Source organism: Scardinius erythrophthalmus, assembly GCF_964197995.2.
Source record: "Scardinius erythrophthalmus genome assembly, chromosome: 19".
In the NCBI taxonomy this organism is placed as follows: domain Eukaryota; kingdom Metazoa; phylum Chordata; class Actinopteri; order Cypriniformes; family Leuciscidae; genus Scardinius; species Scardinius erythrophthalmus.
This window is the reverse complement of record NC_138239.1, coordinates 7,973,506-7,991,292: the sequence shown is the minus strand read 5'-3', so window position 1 is coordinate 7,991,292 and position 17,787 is coordinate 7,973,506. Positions and strand designations below refer to the sequence as shown.

The 17,787-nt window shown below is 36.8% G+C and overlaps 1 protein-coding gene across 1 annotated transcript in view; it reads right to left on the bottom strand.

Annotated features, from left to right (window-relative positions):
• cUnh14orf180 (chromosome Un C14orf180 homolog) overlaps positions 1 to 17,787 on the bottom strand; it is a gene marked incomplete at its 5' end in the record, with an annotated part of 77,378 nt that overhangs the window by 29,499 nt on the left and 30,092 nt on the right. Inside the window, 3 exons of the mRNA XM_081394315.1 lie at positions 3,381 to 3,411; positions 5,131 to 5,577; positions 11,197 to 11,249. Of these exons, the coding sequence (XP_081250441.1) occupies positions 3,381 to 3,411; positions 5,131 to 5,577; positions 11,197 to 11,249 (531 nt within the window). The remainder of the gene's footprint in view (positions 1 to 3,380; positions 3,412 to 5,130; positions 5,578 to 11,196; positions 11,250 to 17,787) is intronic.

Here is a 17,787-nt window from a genome sequence, read left to right as displayed (position 1 = left end):
TAAATGAACTAGAAGGAAGAGATGATCGGTTCACGAGCAGCTTTAAGAGGCTCTATAGCGATCTGTCACGACACATTAAAGAGCCACAAAATGGTATTTATTGTTTAAATTTCTTTAAAAAATGACCAAATTTGAAAGTTGAGACTTTGTTTCATATCAAAAGTAACCTGGTCTGTCAGCGAGTTGTCAGTAGGCGCGTTTCCATTACAGATTTGCGCAAAACTTTTGCAATTTTTTCTAAATGTCGACAAAAAACTATTACAAATGTACTAATCCCAGCCACTGCAATAGCCATTATTATTAATCGAAGGAGATGTATGTGTGTTTTCCAAGCCCATACTTGTGAGCGGCACAAATGAGGTGTTTCTGGGTGTTTCTCCCTCATATCTGCTTCGAGGTCTTGATTGTGGCATTTATTTGAGGTTTAGAATCCATTATTGCTGTAATTATTGTGTCTTATATGAATTCTTAAGAACTCTGTCTCGTATTCTGTCCAAACACACTGCGTCATCTACGTCAGGTGACCTGTAAATGCGACAAAACTGTTTCCATTTCAGTTTTGCGAAATATTTCTTTTTCGAATTGCCTGAAAAACCACCTCATGCGAGCGTAAAAACTTCTTTGCGATAAATGGGAGTTTTTGCGAAAATTACATGTTTCCATTAATTAAGCGTATTTTGTGCAATTTGAAGGGTAATGGAAACGCGGCTAGTGTCCTCTTTTGTCCTCTATGTATTTTTCACAGTCTGAGAACATGGTATGTGGCGTGAGAGCGGCGTGGCTTGTCGGACATAGCAACAGAAACTAAATGGGGCGGATCTTTGTGAACGGTCAATTGCGTAAATACGTCACTCGCCCGTGCAAGTCTCATCATATCCATAAATAGCGAAAAGTTGCTCCGGGTACTTTGTCGCAGGCGAGCCGCTAGAAACTTTGGGCTCTATAAAAGAATATGAGGTTGGGCCCCCTACCGCACCCATTCCATTAATAAAATCGATCTCTGGGGGCCCCAAAAGTGCGTGGGCCCTTAGAGTCGTCCTAATTTTCTCCCCCTTAGCGGCGCCCCTGCTTTGTCGTGTCTAGTGTGGGAGTGCCATAGGTTAGTTGTCACAACGAGAGAGAAAGGTTGACATAGAGCAGCTAAATCTCCAACCTCCGGGGAATCACCTGTTTAAAAACGGCAGAACAGAGGAGAGTTGCTGGGGAAAAGAGAACGCGACAGAGTTCGTAATAAAACAAGAATCAACATTAGCTTGGCTTTTCGGGGATGTCGAGAAATGAAGGATTAGAAATGTTGTAAAAGCAACAGGGAGATGCCGTTTTTATTACTCAACAGGTCAGTAAAGTATTTTATTGAACCGATAAATTGCCATATTTAGCTCTCTAACAGAGTTCATTGTAAAGCATTATCTATTGTGAAGGGCCATTTCATTATGGTTGTTGTAGCACTGTGCCAATATCCATCTATTAATGGATATAGCTATAGTAACGTCTCCAGCTAGTCAGCTTGAGATCCTTTCCATCTAAACTGGTTATATATCTTAAAAATGACACATCTAAAAATAAGTTGAGAAATAAAGAGTGCAAAGAGATGCATTGGCAAGGCAGATATGTGCATTACTTATTACTATCCCAGCTCTGGTGCTTTAGAGGAAATACGCAGCACTTTATCAATACATAAATATACTAGCTTTGTCCTTCTGCTTGGCATGTATATTTCCTGCAATCTCAGCATGACTGTGGAAGCAATTTCTACTTTTCTTTTTCTTGTTGATCATGCCGGTTTGGGAGTGTCAATCTCACCCATTGTATCTACTCCCGGTCAGAAAATGAGTATGATGAAAGTTACGCCTTTCATCTTCCTGAACTGCAAGCCATTTGATGGCATACATGTAACTGAAGAGATATGATAGCATGGTGTCATTTAATATGTTTTTTACTTTTTAACTATGTGGGGTTGAGGTCTGAAAAACTACATTTACTGTTTGCTACAATGAGTGCTTTGGAAGAAGAACATTTACTATATGTATTTACGTTTGCAAGGTTTGTGGCATAAAATCTTTCCTTTTACACTACCAAACGTTGGGGATTGGTAAGATTGGGAATTATTTTAGTCTCTTAGGCTCACCAAGGCTGCATTTATTTGATTAAATACAATAAAAACAGTAACATTTTGAAATATTATTACAATTTAAAATAACTTTCTATTTGAATATATTTTAAAATGTAATTTATTCCTGAATTTTCAGCAGCCGTTACTCCATTACAACCATAATCCATTTTTTCAGGTGAAAAGTAAAGTAAAGAAAATTTTAAAAATAAATTCAGAATGTATTTTAAATATAAATAATTTGTCCGATTATACATGTCTACACTGTCACTGTCGCTTAATATCCTTATTCTTTAAAAAAAAAATCTTACTGACACAAAAATTTAGCAATTTTCTGTGCTGGACTGTATGTATGTGGGCAGTTCTGTCAAAATAATGTGGACCAGACTTAATACTGCTTGTAAAAACAATTGCCATTGCAATCAAGTATATGTGTTTTACACCCTAATTCACCATTCTGCCTTTTACTGATATATAGCCTAGGCTTTGCATGAGCACTGGTCCATATGAGGATAATAGAATGGCAGAATATTCCAGATAACATCTCTGTGTAACCCAATTCATCCCCAGCTCCTCAAATCACCAATTCCAAATTCCCTTGTTGTGCATTGATTGAACAGACTAATGTTTTGCATGTAATTAAATAGCTTATTCAATTAAATGATAAAATCTACATCAATTATTTCTCTTTTATGTAATTACACAGAGATCACATTTTTCACCAAGTCCCACCACTATTTACTGCTCAAGATCATAGAAAATATGTTAAGACCAATTCACATGTAATTGGAAATTAATTGGAAAAGAGGTATGAATGATCTTGGTTAATGACTTGTAAATGACCCGTTTGAGCTGAAACTACCAGTCTTGAACCCGTTTAAACTCTATGCTTTAGTAATAGAGAGGCCATGGGTTTAAGAGGGAATGTATGTCACGTAACACTAGCCTTGCTGTTAATGGCAGTCCGTGGATGAATAATGACAGGGGAGCTCATGCTGGGTCTAAGCAGGTTAATTAGCTGTGGTGCTCTTTCAGCTGAGATTCGATAAGTGTCCACAAATCCTCTTAGGGAAAAGACCACACTGAAGAAGCTACAGTTGTAAAGGCCCTGCATTAACCAAACCGCACAACTGCTTTGAACATACAGCGTACGGTAAAACATACAGTGTTTCATTACATGTATGTTTGTTGTGCAGATCAAAAAGGATTTAATACTTTATGTTCAGTACACAATGTGGAGCGAGGATTGATACTTTATCAAAAAGGATACAATTCTTCTCATCAATGTAGAGTTCAGCAATCTGTATGAAGGAATTAAGAGAGAATATTGTCTGAAAAAAAATCAAACCTTTACAGAATAAAAGAGAGGAAGCATGTCCAGAGAGAACACATTTTAGAATGAAATAATTTTTTTCATGAGAATTAAGCATATTCCCTCAATCCCTTATTACCATAATGCATCATAAACATAAATATATTAAATAAATACATATATAAAACAGTAATAAATTTACAGTATATAAAGATTGATTGGTTATGCAGCTGGATTTAGGAGAAGCAATAATAAAAAAATAATAATATATATATTTTTTTTTTGGGCAGCTGATAGCTTCTCTTAAAGTCGGCTGCATGGACCAATCATTCTTTTGTTCTATCTACGTAACCTATTGATTTCTGTCCTGAACTGGCTGCAAATGTGTGCAATGGGAATTTCCCTAGCCCGCCACCTTCCCCAGCACCACCTGCCTAGTTCGGCTAGTTCTTCCTACTATCCTTGCAGCAGCTTGTATCCTATTCCCTCTATGTATGTGCATTTTTTGGAAGTTGCCTTCACTTACTGTATGCCAGCAGCAGCAAATCTAGCCTGTCAAGACAAATATGTATTCCATTCTTATAAATAAAATTATTTTCAATTGTCATGATCTATATATATATGTGTGTGTGTGTGTGTGTGTATCTTTTATATATATATTCACATTACAGTAAGGCATTTTTTGGCAGTAATCTGGATTAAGTGCTTAAATTGCTTAAATAAGTGCTTAAATGTCACGGAAATGATGCCACAATGCAAAAAATATGAATGTTTTTAAAATTGAAATAATTAAAATAAATGTTTTCTTTTTTTCAATAAAATGTTATTTTCTTCCTTTTGAATTTGGGCTAAAATATGACACACACAATGGATCGTCAGATTCACTCAAAATTTAACATTCTAGTTATTCTAACTTTCTAAATGTCAAAATACCTATTGTTAATGTTAGTGATAAATATTAGCAAATTCTAAATATGTTTTTTTCGTACGGTCAGAAGCAACTCCGTCTGGCAAATGTCATAACACACATTCCAGTACTCTTGTGTAAGAGCCACTGTTTATATTCTGGACATTGCTTGGGACCCTTGACAGAGTTTAACAGAGTAACCCAAAGTGAGAAAGCAGGGATGAGTGTTTTTTATCTAAAGGACTGTCATCGAACAGGTTCCATGATTACTGAAGGGAAGTGAACACATAAAGAATTATGTATACAAGCTGCAGACATTATTCGATAAATTGTCCTGATGTTTCATGTAAACACATGATGGCCACTGAATAGCTATTGCAAGCTTGCAACACAATGATAAACAACCCTTGCTATAAGCGTCAAGCACGTCTCCTGTGTGCACCAGCAAACAAATGTGACCACACAATCTTTGCATATGAGTGTTTTTGCTGTGCTGGCTCATGCTGTCAGTGTACAGCATTAATGTTTCAGAATGCATTTGCCAGTTTAAAATATGCATTAACTGAAAGCTAGTTTTAGGTTAGTGTGCCATCGAATCATTAACAAACTACATGCATGAGAGATGTTTTTACATGCAAACTACAGCTTTGTGCAATCAACTGTGCATTATTTGCACATGCATGCTATATAGCCTACCAACAATTTTGCATGTAAATTGTCATCTCCTACATTTGAATCCCATTTGAATGGGTTCTATATCCCACAATGCATCATTACAGAGCTCCATCCTGCAAGGCTCACCTGATGCAGGCAGTTGGGAAGCGAGTGGAAGCTCTGCACATGTGTGAGTCCCAGCAGGCAGCTCAGAAAGCAGTGCAGAGCAGCTTGAGAGTCTCCTTCCTGCTGGAGCTGCCTGCCCAGTTCAAACAAACCCTCACGGCTCCCGTTCAGCATCCCGTGCCTGGGATGTCCCGCCAGAGAGACCAGCCGCGCGCGTTCATGTGCCAGACAGCCGCTGCACTTCCGTGTCCCATCTGAGCTGAAGCACGAGCATGGAGAAACACAGACGGCCACCGCAATCTCAAAACACGAGCAGATCACTCCTCTGCTCTCCGTAAGAGTCAAGGGCAGGAGGCGTGTGTGCGTGGGAGGCAGGAAGAGAGGGATTGTGGGGGGAGGAGAGGAGACACACCGCCTACACTGCATCAGGACTGGAGGATTTGTCGCTTGAGTGACGCTGCTCGTGGCCTATTGTTGAACAGCAAGTCGTTCTCTTCATACTATGGTGACAATATTAAGGAATCTTTGCAGATGTTTGCTCTTATTCTGAGAGATAAATTGTATGTTCATGGGATACATAAAAATGTCAAATTAAAGCCTTAAAATTAAGCTTGCTACAGGAACCTGTATAACGCATTTCAGGGGTTGAATATATGGCTATTTAATGGCCTGTGCTGATACTGACTAGAGATCGAGTAACGTTAGCAGGTGGATGATATGATGTTAACATTTAACACACACACACACACACACACACACACACACACACACACACACACACACACACACACACACACACACACACACACACACACACACACAACCACACACACTAGGGCTGCACGATTAACCTTTATCGCATCGATATTGAGGTTTTTAACTCCCGCAATAACCTAACCTCAGGAGTCTGAGGTTTTTTCCCCCGCCTCTGACATTTGAGTGACAAACCTATTAGCCAATCAAAATGGTCGAATCTCGCGTTCCTGGCTTGCTGGCCAATTAGAAATGGCAATGGAAAGTTACAAGGTTGTATGCAGTGCACCGTATTTCTGTCAGCAGCAAAGCAGCTAACACACAACGTGTACCTCGAATTGTGCCAATAGAAAAAGCTTGTAACTGCGCAGAAATGGCCGAAATATGCGACCATTTTTTGAGAATGTGCGAGTTAAAATTTTATGTGGTCGCATTTGTGCGAGTGCATGGTCATGTAGCCTACTAAGTTAAATTCACGCATGAATTTTCTGCATTGAACTTGTTTAAGCGCCCGCCAAAGTGAATTTTTGTCCCGTCAAAGTATTATTTGATCGGTGAGTAATGTAGATGAACTGCTGCGCTTGTGAGTGACAGGGCGCATGTTTAACAGAACGAGCAGAGAGAGAGCCGGTCGCGCGCGCGCGCATTCTCTCTCTCTCTCTCTCTCTCTTCGGAGCCTGGCGAAAGTGTAAACAAGACTTCACCGTCTCCAAACTAAGCGCTGTCTTGCTCTCTCTCCCTCGCACAAAATAAATCGACACGGTGGTAAAAGGTCGGAAGACCAAAGTTTCATGTGGATCATTCGGAGATTTTTTTTCCCCCTGAATTACCGCTGGGTGTGAATTGTGCTATATAAATTGAACTGAAAAGCGTTCCGGACATTTAACTGACAAAAAAAAAAAAAACTCTTTAATTAAACGAAAAAAATATCCAGTGATGAAATGTTTTCTGTGTTGACAGAAATCTTGGATGTCCATGTCCTAACTGCTGGGATAATCACACAACGCGCATGACACGTCCAATTCGCGAACTAATGACTCCTTTGAACCGATTCATTTTAATGAATGGTTAAAACAACTGATCTTTCCAACAGTGAACTCAGGAGACGTCTGAATCGGTGTATAACTAATCAGTAACACTTTACAATAAGGTTATATTTATTACATAAATTACATAAAAAGTACAGTTTTAAGCTTTAAAATAAATAAAACCAAAAAAATCGAAAATCGCACCGCAATCGCAATATTTGTCAGAAAAACCGCAATTAGGTTTTTTCTCAAAATCGTGCAGCCCTAACACACACACACACACACACACACACACACACACACATGTCTGGTTTACTATCTTTGTGGGGACTCTCCATAGACGTAATGGTTTTTATACTGTACACACTGTATATTCTATCCCTTTACACTAACCCTACCCCTAAACCTACCCATCACAGAAAACTTTCTGCATTTTTACATTTCCAAAAAAACTCATTCTGTATGATTTATAAGCTTGTTTACCCATGGGGATGTTGTGTTTTCATGTTTTATGGGGACTTTCCATGGACATAATAATTTTTACACTGTACAAACTGTATATTCTATTCCCTTACACTAACCCTATCCCTAAACCTACCTATCACAGAAAACTTTCTGCATTTTTACATTTTCAAAAAAACATCACTTACAGTAGTATGAGTTATAAGCTGTTTTCCTCATGGGGACCAAAAAATGACCCACACGAACTAGGATTTTGGATATTGCCATCCTTGTGGGGACATTTTGTCCCAATAATGTAGGGTTTACCAGGCCACACACACAGACAGACAGACAGACAGACAGACAGAAAGGCTGTGTTTATTTGATTAATCATACAGTAAAATATTGTTACAATTTAAAATAACAGTTCTCTATTTGACTATATTTTAAATGAATATAATATATAGATAATTTATTCCCATAATAGCCATTACTCCACTCTTCAGTGTCACACGATCCTTCAGAAATCATTCTAACATGCTGATTTGGAGCTCAAGAAACATTTCTTATCATTATCAATGTTTAAGAGTTTATTAACATTTGTGCTACTTAACATTTTTGTGGAAATCATGATGCATTTTTAGAAGACTTTGATGAATAGAAACATCAAAAGAATGACATTTATTTAAAATAGGAATATTTTGTGAATTTATAAATGTCTTTACTGTCCGCTTTTGATCAATTAAATGCATCATTACTGAATAAAGTATTAATTTCCTTTAAAAAAAGTATTGTAACATGAAGTTTTGTGTTGATCATTTGTTTTAATGCGTTTTATAGAACAGTTCTGGCCTCCATGTAGCTCAGGGTTTCTCTCACAACTGAGCAAATGAAAACAGCTGTCACTCAAACACGTGGATCCAGACGGACTTATCTCGGTTTGCTGCTGGGCTTTGGCAACTTGCAAAACTTGATGCTGGCTTCGTTTGGAACTATTTTCATTGGCAGAGAAGGAAAATATCAAATGGATACAGTTCACCCAAAAATGAAAATTTTGTCATCATGTTGTTCCAAACCTGCATAAGTTTCTTTCTTCTGTTAAACAAAAGAAGATCATTTAAAAAAGAATGGTAATCAAATGATGGTATATGAATATATACTAACCATAAATAGCATTACAGTTTAAAGGTCCCGTATTATGCCCCTTTTCACAAGATGTAAAATAAGTCTCTCATGTCCCCAGAGTGTGTATGTGAAGTTTCAGCTCAAAATACCCAACAGATCATTTTTTTACAGCATGTTTAAATGGTCATTTTTTGGGGCTCAGAAAAACGCGCTGTTTTAGTGTGTGCCCTTTAAATGCAAATAAGCTGCTGCTGGACGACACAGGGGGCGGAGCTTCATGAGCTCGCGCTCAGTCTCTCAGGACAATTTCATCTCACAGAATGATGATAATATCAGAAACTCTCAGTAACGGTGTTCAGTTCGAGTCGGACAATAATGCCTACAGAGTCAGAGTGCTGTATAGAGATGAACCAGGTATAGTTTAGTAGTTTAATTACGGTTATTATAACGTATTTGTCATCTGCTTGTATGTATCCATTATTTATTAATAGCCTACAAGTCTGCTGTCTGAATGATGATCAAACATGAGTTTAATAAAGTTAATTGTACATCACACAAAAGATGAAGCGTCAGTTTTACTTCAGAAAATCACCGTAAGAGCTGAGGAAACACAGGAAGTTATTAGAAGTGCGCAAGTACATAAACGAATTTCGGTAGAGTTGAGGGAGCATTCCTGTGGGCGGAGGTTAGTCAAAAAACGGTTCTAGTGACGTCATTAAAGAAGGAAGTAGAGGGATGTAGTCCAAACGAGCCGTTCGATGTAGTCAACTTCTGTTAAATAAAATATCTCGCTTGGCATTGAACTTTGAGCTTTATAATTTTACAGATATTATTTATACTCTAACAACAACATTACACATTAACTAAAGTTTGAAACATGGGATCACGAAGAACGGGACCTTTAATGTATCATATATTTGGTTAAAATTGTTTATGACAGCATACATCTAATTAGAAGGTTTATACTACATACAATCTTTATAGAAAGAGTTTGAAAATGAAAAACCGAGAAACATTAAATAAATCTAGCATGATAAAAAGGCACAACACATAAAGTGTGCTCAATGTACTGTGTATCCTACATGGGTGATGGTGCCTTTACTGTCTAAACAAGGACAGCAAATATTTATTTGCAGGGTGGGGTGACTTTAAATGTTTACTCTTCTCTCACAGTCTGGTTATAAATGTTGAGCTTCAGCCATTATGTCCTCTAAAACTAATGCAGATTATTAATCTTGTGTCCATAAACCATAATTGCTTTCTATCTAACAGAAACAAGCCCAGTCAATGACATCACCCAGATAACTCAATTACCTGGATCATCTGGTATTTAACAAAAAGAAAAAACAATCTCTGATTTACGTTTCTCTCTGTATTTTACCATGATTACCCGTGGCAATCGCCACACCTCTCTGGAATTAAAGGGATAGATCACCCAAAAATGAAAATTCTGACATCATTTCTATACACAGAGATTACATATGTTTTGAAGATATGTGGGATGGTGTGATGTCATGTGATTGACAGGTTGTCCCGCCTTCATGCCAGTAAACATGTCATCACAGAACAGAAGAGATGTCACTGCAAGAGGAAGGGGAAGTTATTTTGATTAAAGATCATGAGGGCACTTGAATAAAAAAAAGAAATAAAAAAAATTATGTGCATGGATAAATCATTCTGTCCATTTTTATTTCATGGTGACTTTAATTGTTTGATCAAAATCATTAATTTAGTAGCCACTGAATATGTCCCTATAGCATATCCTGATACACTGGATACACTTCTGTTTTTCACTACACTACACTATATCTAAACCTTTGTTCTTTTTAACCACTAAAATCTGTTTGATCATGCATGTTGGACTTGTTTTAGAATTAATATGTATTGAATATTTGCTATTAAATGTTTTTTTTTATAATATTCTTAAAATATTATTTTAAAGTAAATAATCCAATCTTAACTTTGTAAATAAGCAAATGAATATTTTCTAGTGCGCCTTACAATCCTATGTGTCTAATTCTTTCCTAGAGCAAATACGGTTTTAATCAAGGTAGGGTTTGTTTCTATAGTTCTCTTTGTATTATTCTAAAAATATATATTTTGCTTTGACTTAATTTTGAAGTAAATGCTCTGACCTCCGTCAAGATCCCTCAAATAAAGGTTGCTCTTTTCCTGCACTCTGGCACCCTCTGGTGAAATGTTTAAAAATCGCACATAAATGAACTCGAACCTAATGGTATTTTTTTATTTACTTTTTTTTCCACGAATAATCTGTTGCAACCCTAAATATAAAGATCTCAACTGAAAGTATTTCCATTTAAAATTAGTATTAACTACTTATCATCCATGCAAAATATACTGTATAGACAATAAATTGTCATATTTATTACAGGTGTCCTCTAAGGACACAGTTAGCGTAGTCACAGATGATAATGCTTATTGTGGATACTGGATAGTATTTCATATTTCAAGTATTTTGTCTCTCTTACCCTTCCAAAGCACAAAGAGGACGTGTGTCCACTGCACCACTGCCACCATCAACTTCCAGGGGTCAAAGGGCAGTGCAAAAATATTTTAGTGGTAAAAGGGCAGTGCAAAAAGAGACTACATCATAATTATTTGACACCTATTTGTAAAAGTTGTCTTTTGTGTCTTCAACAGGCAATCCAAACTGCATGAAATCATTAGACTGATTATGTGAACTACACGCATGGATTGCCAGGGAAAATAATCCGATTACCACGACGTTGAGCTGCTCGTCTGAAAAAAGCACAAAACTTCTACAGTCAGAGTCTAAGAACAGAGTATAAGAAGATCATGGATCAGAGACGGTGCTAAATAGAGACGGTAATACTGCAACAGTTGGGATCAACTCATTGTTGCATGATTACATGGAATTTTAATATAACTGGCATAATATAGAAAAGTATATGGCAATTTTCAGGTATGTTATAGTAGAGTTGCTACTTTTATTCATTTATTCCCCAATACTAGCAAAAAAGTAAAGTTAATCAAATCAGGGTTACTTTCGTTAAGAAAAAATAAAATTAAACCATTGTTACTTGAAATAAAATATATAAAAACTTAAAGAAACTGAGAAATGTTGCCCTGGCATCTAGCTAAAATAAATAAGTTAAAGAAGTAACTAAAGTAAAGTAACTATAACGGCAGGCCTATATCAATTATACTAAAATAACACTGCATGCAATGCATTAACACTCCTCTGTACATCTATGATAAATATAGGCAATTTGTTTTATGAATACTTTTTGTTATACTGGTTGAAACTCTCTTCTTATCCTGATAGCAATCAATAATAGAAGTGGTCTAAATATAAAAACATGTACATATATCTTCTGTGAAAGTCTCAGGAACAAAAAATAAAGAAAAGTAGTGCATTCGGTCTTAATGCAATAATACGATGTCCTACCTGCCTGTCCACATGTATTTCCATACCTCCTCACTCCTGCTCGCGCTGACATCACACGACATCAGCGCATTCCTTAAGGACATCATGAAGAGTTGCACACAGACAGTCATGGAAGTTTCTGGCATAACAAGAAATTTTACTTTTCTTTTTTATGCTTCTCCCATGCAAAAACAGTGCCAAGGTGTTGTGCATTGTTGCCAGGGCGTTGCTAAGCAGTTGCTAAGGTGTATATTTCTTCTATCAAAATATAACTATTTCAAATCTATTCTATATATATATTTTGTATATATATAAAAACTTTGTTACTTGAAATAAAATAAAATACATAAAAAAAAAACTTAAACTAAAGAAAATGAAAACTATTTTAAATATATTCCAAATATATTTTGTATTTACCTTGGGAGTCTGATACTTATACTGTATTAAACCTTCCAATGCCAAAATATGTTACAAAATATACTTCAATGGACAATAAAATGCATTTAAAATCATACAATTTTTACAACAGCCACCCAAAAGCTGGGGCGCCTTTTACCCCAAATACCGTACTTTTACATATCCTCCCGTTATTGACTGAAAAAACTGAAAATCATTAAGAAGACCGTTGTCTCAAAATATAGTCAATAATTTTGATCGATTCTCATTTGCTACATCTACAACATTTTAAAAAACGTTAAACATTAGATCAACTTTGCGGTGTTGTCCGCGATCACGTCAAGAATCAGCCAAATTTCCACGTGCATCATTGCCGTATGTTGAGAAATGTGCTGAGCTGAATTTAGGTGCCATCTAGTGTTTTAAAAGAGAATAAAGTCACTGCACCTTTTAGCTCGTCACGTCTTTAGCCCCGTTGTACCCTACCTTTGGAAGCATCTATATGTCTCTTTGAGCATATGTCTATCAGTATTGCATGCCGTGATGTTGAAATTTTTTTTTTGCCAAAATTGCTTTTGGCAAGTTGGATGGGGAATATTTGTGAACGATATTTCTGAAGTAATTGAAATGGATTGAGCTGTGGGATTTGACTGGGCCACTATAGTCTATAGGGCCTTTTTGGATTTAAGCCATTCCACAGTGACTTCAGTTCTGTGTGGCTGGTCTGCTGGAAGATGAATTGTTGTCCAAGTGCATGTGCACTTGGGACTGCAGCACTATTTCCTGCAGGTTTTTCTGCATCCATCAATTTTTCCTTCTTTCTCAATGAATTTTCCAGTCCCTGTTGTAAACAAGCTTCTCCAAACACAATGCTGCATCACCCTGTTTCTGACTCTGCCAGAGATGTGATGAGCTTTATCAACAAGGGTTTATATCCTTTCCTTTCATGTCCGATTTATGAATAGTGCATGCTATTCTTCAATTTCTGTAGTTGGCTTCCTATTTTAAAATCTCTGACATTTTCTTACATACTTTTATGGATTTTGTTTCATAATTGTTCTTGCAGTGTGTTTTGGAACTGCTTGGAATATTCTTATTCAAGGTACACGTCTTGTCCATCCATCCATCCATAAACAGGATCTAGTTAAGGATTGCTTTGTGACAAACCCCATCCATCCATCCATCCTTATAAATTGTTTGTTTGTCTTGGTTTGTTTGTCCATCCATCCATCCATCCATCCTTAATTTGTTTGTTTGTCCATCCATCCATCCATCCATCCATCCATCCATCCATCCATCCATCCATCCATCCATCCATCATTTGTTTGTTTGTTCATCCATCTGTCCGTCCGTCCATCCATCCATCCATCCATCCATCCATCCATCCATCCATCCATCCATCCATCATTTGTTTGTTTGTTCATCCATCCATCCATCATTTTTTGTTTGTCCATCCATCCATCCATCCATCCATCCATCCATCCATCCATCCATCCATCCATCCATCCATCCATCCATCCATCCATCCATCCATCCATCCATCATTTGTTTGTTTGTTCATCCATCCATCCATCATTTGTTTGTTTGTTCATCCATCCATCCATCCATCCATCCATCCATCCATCCATCCATCCATCCCTAATTTGTTTGTTTGTCCATCCATCCATCCATCCATCCATCCATCCATCCATCCATCCATCCATCCATCCATCCATCCATCATTTGTTTGTTTGTTCATCCATCCATCCATCCATTTCTATAGTCAAATAATAATTTTTTGTCATTGCCTCAATTTAATTTTTTTGCTCTAAATGACTGAATTAGACATCACATGGTAATAAAAAAAGTAATAATGCTCAGGATGGTTATATTGCCAACCAGTGTTCACTGAAGGAGTATGCACTTCAAAGCATCACGTTTTCAACTGGGAAATCTTGTACAAAGCATTAAATCAAATAAACTAAATTACTCCAGCCCACATTTTCTCTAATTTAGAGGTTTTGCCTTGATAGATGAATCCTTAATTGAAGACAAATTAAATATAACTCTAAAACAGCTTAATTTCTCTAAAGTAGCTCATGCATAGAAAGTCTTGCGATTGCAGCGGGAATTAACTCTCATTGCAATCGGGTTGTAATAATGATTCTTTAGCTTGAGGGAAATTTCTGACTCTCTTTGGATGACATTCTAAAGCAATCTCACTTCAATAAAATCGACCCACCTGCCTATTCAATTATCATTAATCAGAATCAATAAAATTATATTTCATCCCATGTTGCATTTTTCCACAGGAAAAAAAGAACATTGTACTTACACAAAAATATTTATTCATTCTGAAATAATCTGCTGACGCTAAAAACCTTTGTAACAACTCAACAAGGGGAGCGTAGCATTTGCTTCTATAGGCTTTAGTATCACGCTGTAAATTTTCATGAGCTCTCATCTTTTGCTTTCCAGTCTCTTTTTCATTATGTCTCATTCTTTCTTTTTTTTTCCCATGTGAGGATGAATGTTAAATTTAATTAAGCAGAAAATTTGGTCAGTGCTTTCTCTATCAAAAACGGGTCCTCTGGATTTAACAGCCTAGAAAGGTCTGACTCATTATACATGTGAGCAGTTTTGCCCTGCGGCCTGCCCTACAGGACAGCTCTCAGCAGATCAGTGAACAGTGGCAAACAATGTCTTTATTGATCCTGCAGACTTTGCCATCTAATTTCCTTCAACATTTTATATGGTTTAGAACACATGAGATGTGAACTTTATAGATCCGCTTCATAGAAAAGTCATCGGGCCAATAAATTGCGCTGATAAAGCAGTATATGCATTATGCATTTGTTTACTCAAGTAAGAAGACAGTATGTTTGACATTTTGTTGGTATAGATTAGCACTACATTGTGCAGTATGCTTATTTTTCATTTCTACCTTTTAATTTAAATTGCACATTTTTTTCCTTCTTGCGTGCTCTTGACTGACCTTTTCTAAGCATGTATACAATTATCAATAAAACGACGGAAAGGCTAGAGTGACCTCATGGTGATACCTTCCATCTTTATGTTCATTCTGTCATTCGGTTTTACGTGAAAAAGCTTCCAGGGCCCTCAACAGCTGCTCAGCTTCCTCCGGTTAAGGAGGAAGGTAATGGGTAGTTGATGTGGCAGGTCTGTTAATTAAGACTAAATTTGATTTAGGCTATAACTAGGCCCACAGATCAGGTCGGATCTGATTAAAGGACACTGTTTAATGAATACACTTGGGAAAATAGTCACATGGCAATAGATTATTTTAACCAAACAAAAGCATTACTGCAGTTGTTGCCTTAAATGTACAGGTAAAGTTTGCAGATTTATATATAACATAAATTTTATAAATACAATTATAAAATTTATATCGGTTTATATAATTAATAATTGCATTGGATGCATCATGCATCAGTTTGCTCTCCAGGTGAGAGGTTTTTATGGTTCAAATCAAATAAATTCAAACTGCAGTCTTAATGTAGATTGTTGCTATGTTACAAACTTGATACTGGTGTCAAAAAAAGATACATATGATACATACATGAGGAAAAATTTATTCTCGTTCAGCGCCACCAGTAGTGCAGGCGTGAATTAGCTGAAGGCAATCAAACGTTTCGCGTTCAGTTGAAAGCTTCGTTCGTCAACGATTCGCTTAGCTTTATCGCGTGGTGCTCAGTGTGGAAGGGCCTTCAGATCAAGTCAAAATGTCAGGGGCAAGCAGTTCATCTAGGCGCGTTTCCATTACAGATTTGCGCAAAACTTTTGCTATTTTTTCTAAATGTCAACAAAAAACGATTGCGAAATGACGCCGTTTCCATTAACCGATGTTATGCGACTAAAACTTAATTTTTTCCTCTCGCGATAACTAAGTAAAATCATTCCAAAAACCATGGCAACAGACTTTGATAGGTTTATGTAATAATCCCAGCCACTGCACTAGCCATTATCATTAATCGAAGGAGACGTAGGCCTATGTGTTTTCCAAACATTAATGATAAGGAGCAACCCTTATTATACTTGTGAGCGGCCCATATGAGGTGTTTCTGAGTGTTTCTCCCTCATATCTACTTCGAGGTCTTGATTGTGGCATTTATTTTAGATTTAGAATCCATTATTCCTGTAATTCTTTTGTCTTATATGAATTTAATAAAGAACTCTGTCTCGTATTCTGTCCAAACATACCATGTCATCTAGCTCAGGTGACCTGTAAATGCGCAAAAACTGTTTCCACTGCAGTTTTGCAAAATATTTATTTTTCGAATTGCCTGAAAAACCACCTCATGCGAGCGTAAAAACTTTTTTGCGATAAATGCGAGTTTTTGCGAAATTTATGTGCTTCCATTGGACGTATTTTTAATTCGCAATTTCAATTTGCACAATTTGAAGGGTAATGGAAATGCAGCTATAGTGTCTTCCTTTCAAATCCTACACATTTTCTTTCAAATCCTTCACATTTGGTAAATGCTTTTATCCAAACCATATTACAATGAATTCAAGATAGATTTTATCGGTTATCTGGGAATCAATCCCATGACCTTGGTGTTGCTAATGCCATGCTCTACTGCTACAGGGACAAACTTGTTGCTGCAAATCTTGCATTGACCATAGATGTCCCTTTTATTCTACAAAGTCTTTCAACCTCCCTTCAGCATTTTCTCAGAATTTGCTAACAGTTTTCTCCAGGTATTATAGACCTCCTATGGGTTTAGTTATCCTGCCCCAAACTGACATCTCACAATCCTTTCATTCTTTTTTTTCTTTTTAACCCTTGACTAAATGTTTCTAAATGAAACCGGATAATTCTAATGTGATGGGTCAATTCTGTAAAAATAACCATAATTAGAGATCATGCCATTGTGGAAACAACTGGCAAAAGAATTTTGATCATCTACAGCATCTATCGCACATCTGTTGCCATAAATCTGGTATTCAAATTGAATTTGCGATGCATGTGATCTGAGAAATGAATTGGACCATCTTTTGCCATTTACCAAATGCCATCTGTACTGTTCAAAATCTCCAACCCTCAGAGGTGTAAATTTTCCCTTAGAGACAAAGTAAATCACTTTTCTATCATCCCTCTAGAAAGGAAATTTGCTTTGAATTACATCCAAAATTTCTTACAAGGAAATATCAGCTCATTTATGAATCCCGTCTGAATCTGTTTCCCTGTCTGTATCTGCATCTCTGCTCATGCATTCATTTTTATATGGCCTATTCCTCTAACTATAAAACTGGGTGATTGTTTTAATCCTCCTGTTGTATATGACAATTTTACCATGAGCAAATAAAATACAAATTCCATCTGCAGAAACGCTGACAGATTCCCCTTTAGGACAAATGTGCTCAGCATGCTGTAAAAAATCCATGATAATTATCTTGCAATATTAGATTTAGCACTGGAGGACACTCCGGGAAGCTCGTACTGTTTGCTGTTCTAATTTCAGGGCTCTGCTTCTTTGTAGTCTTCAGGGAGCACATACATATGGCGACTGGAATGAATACGCA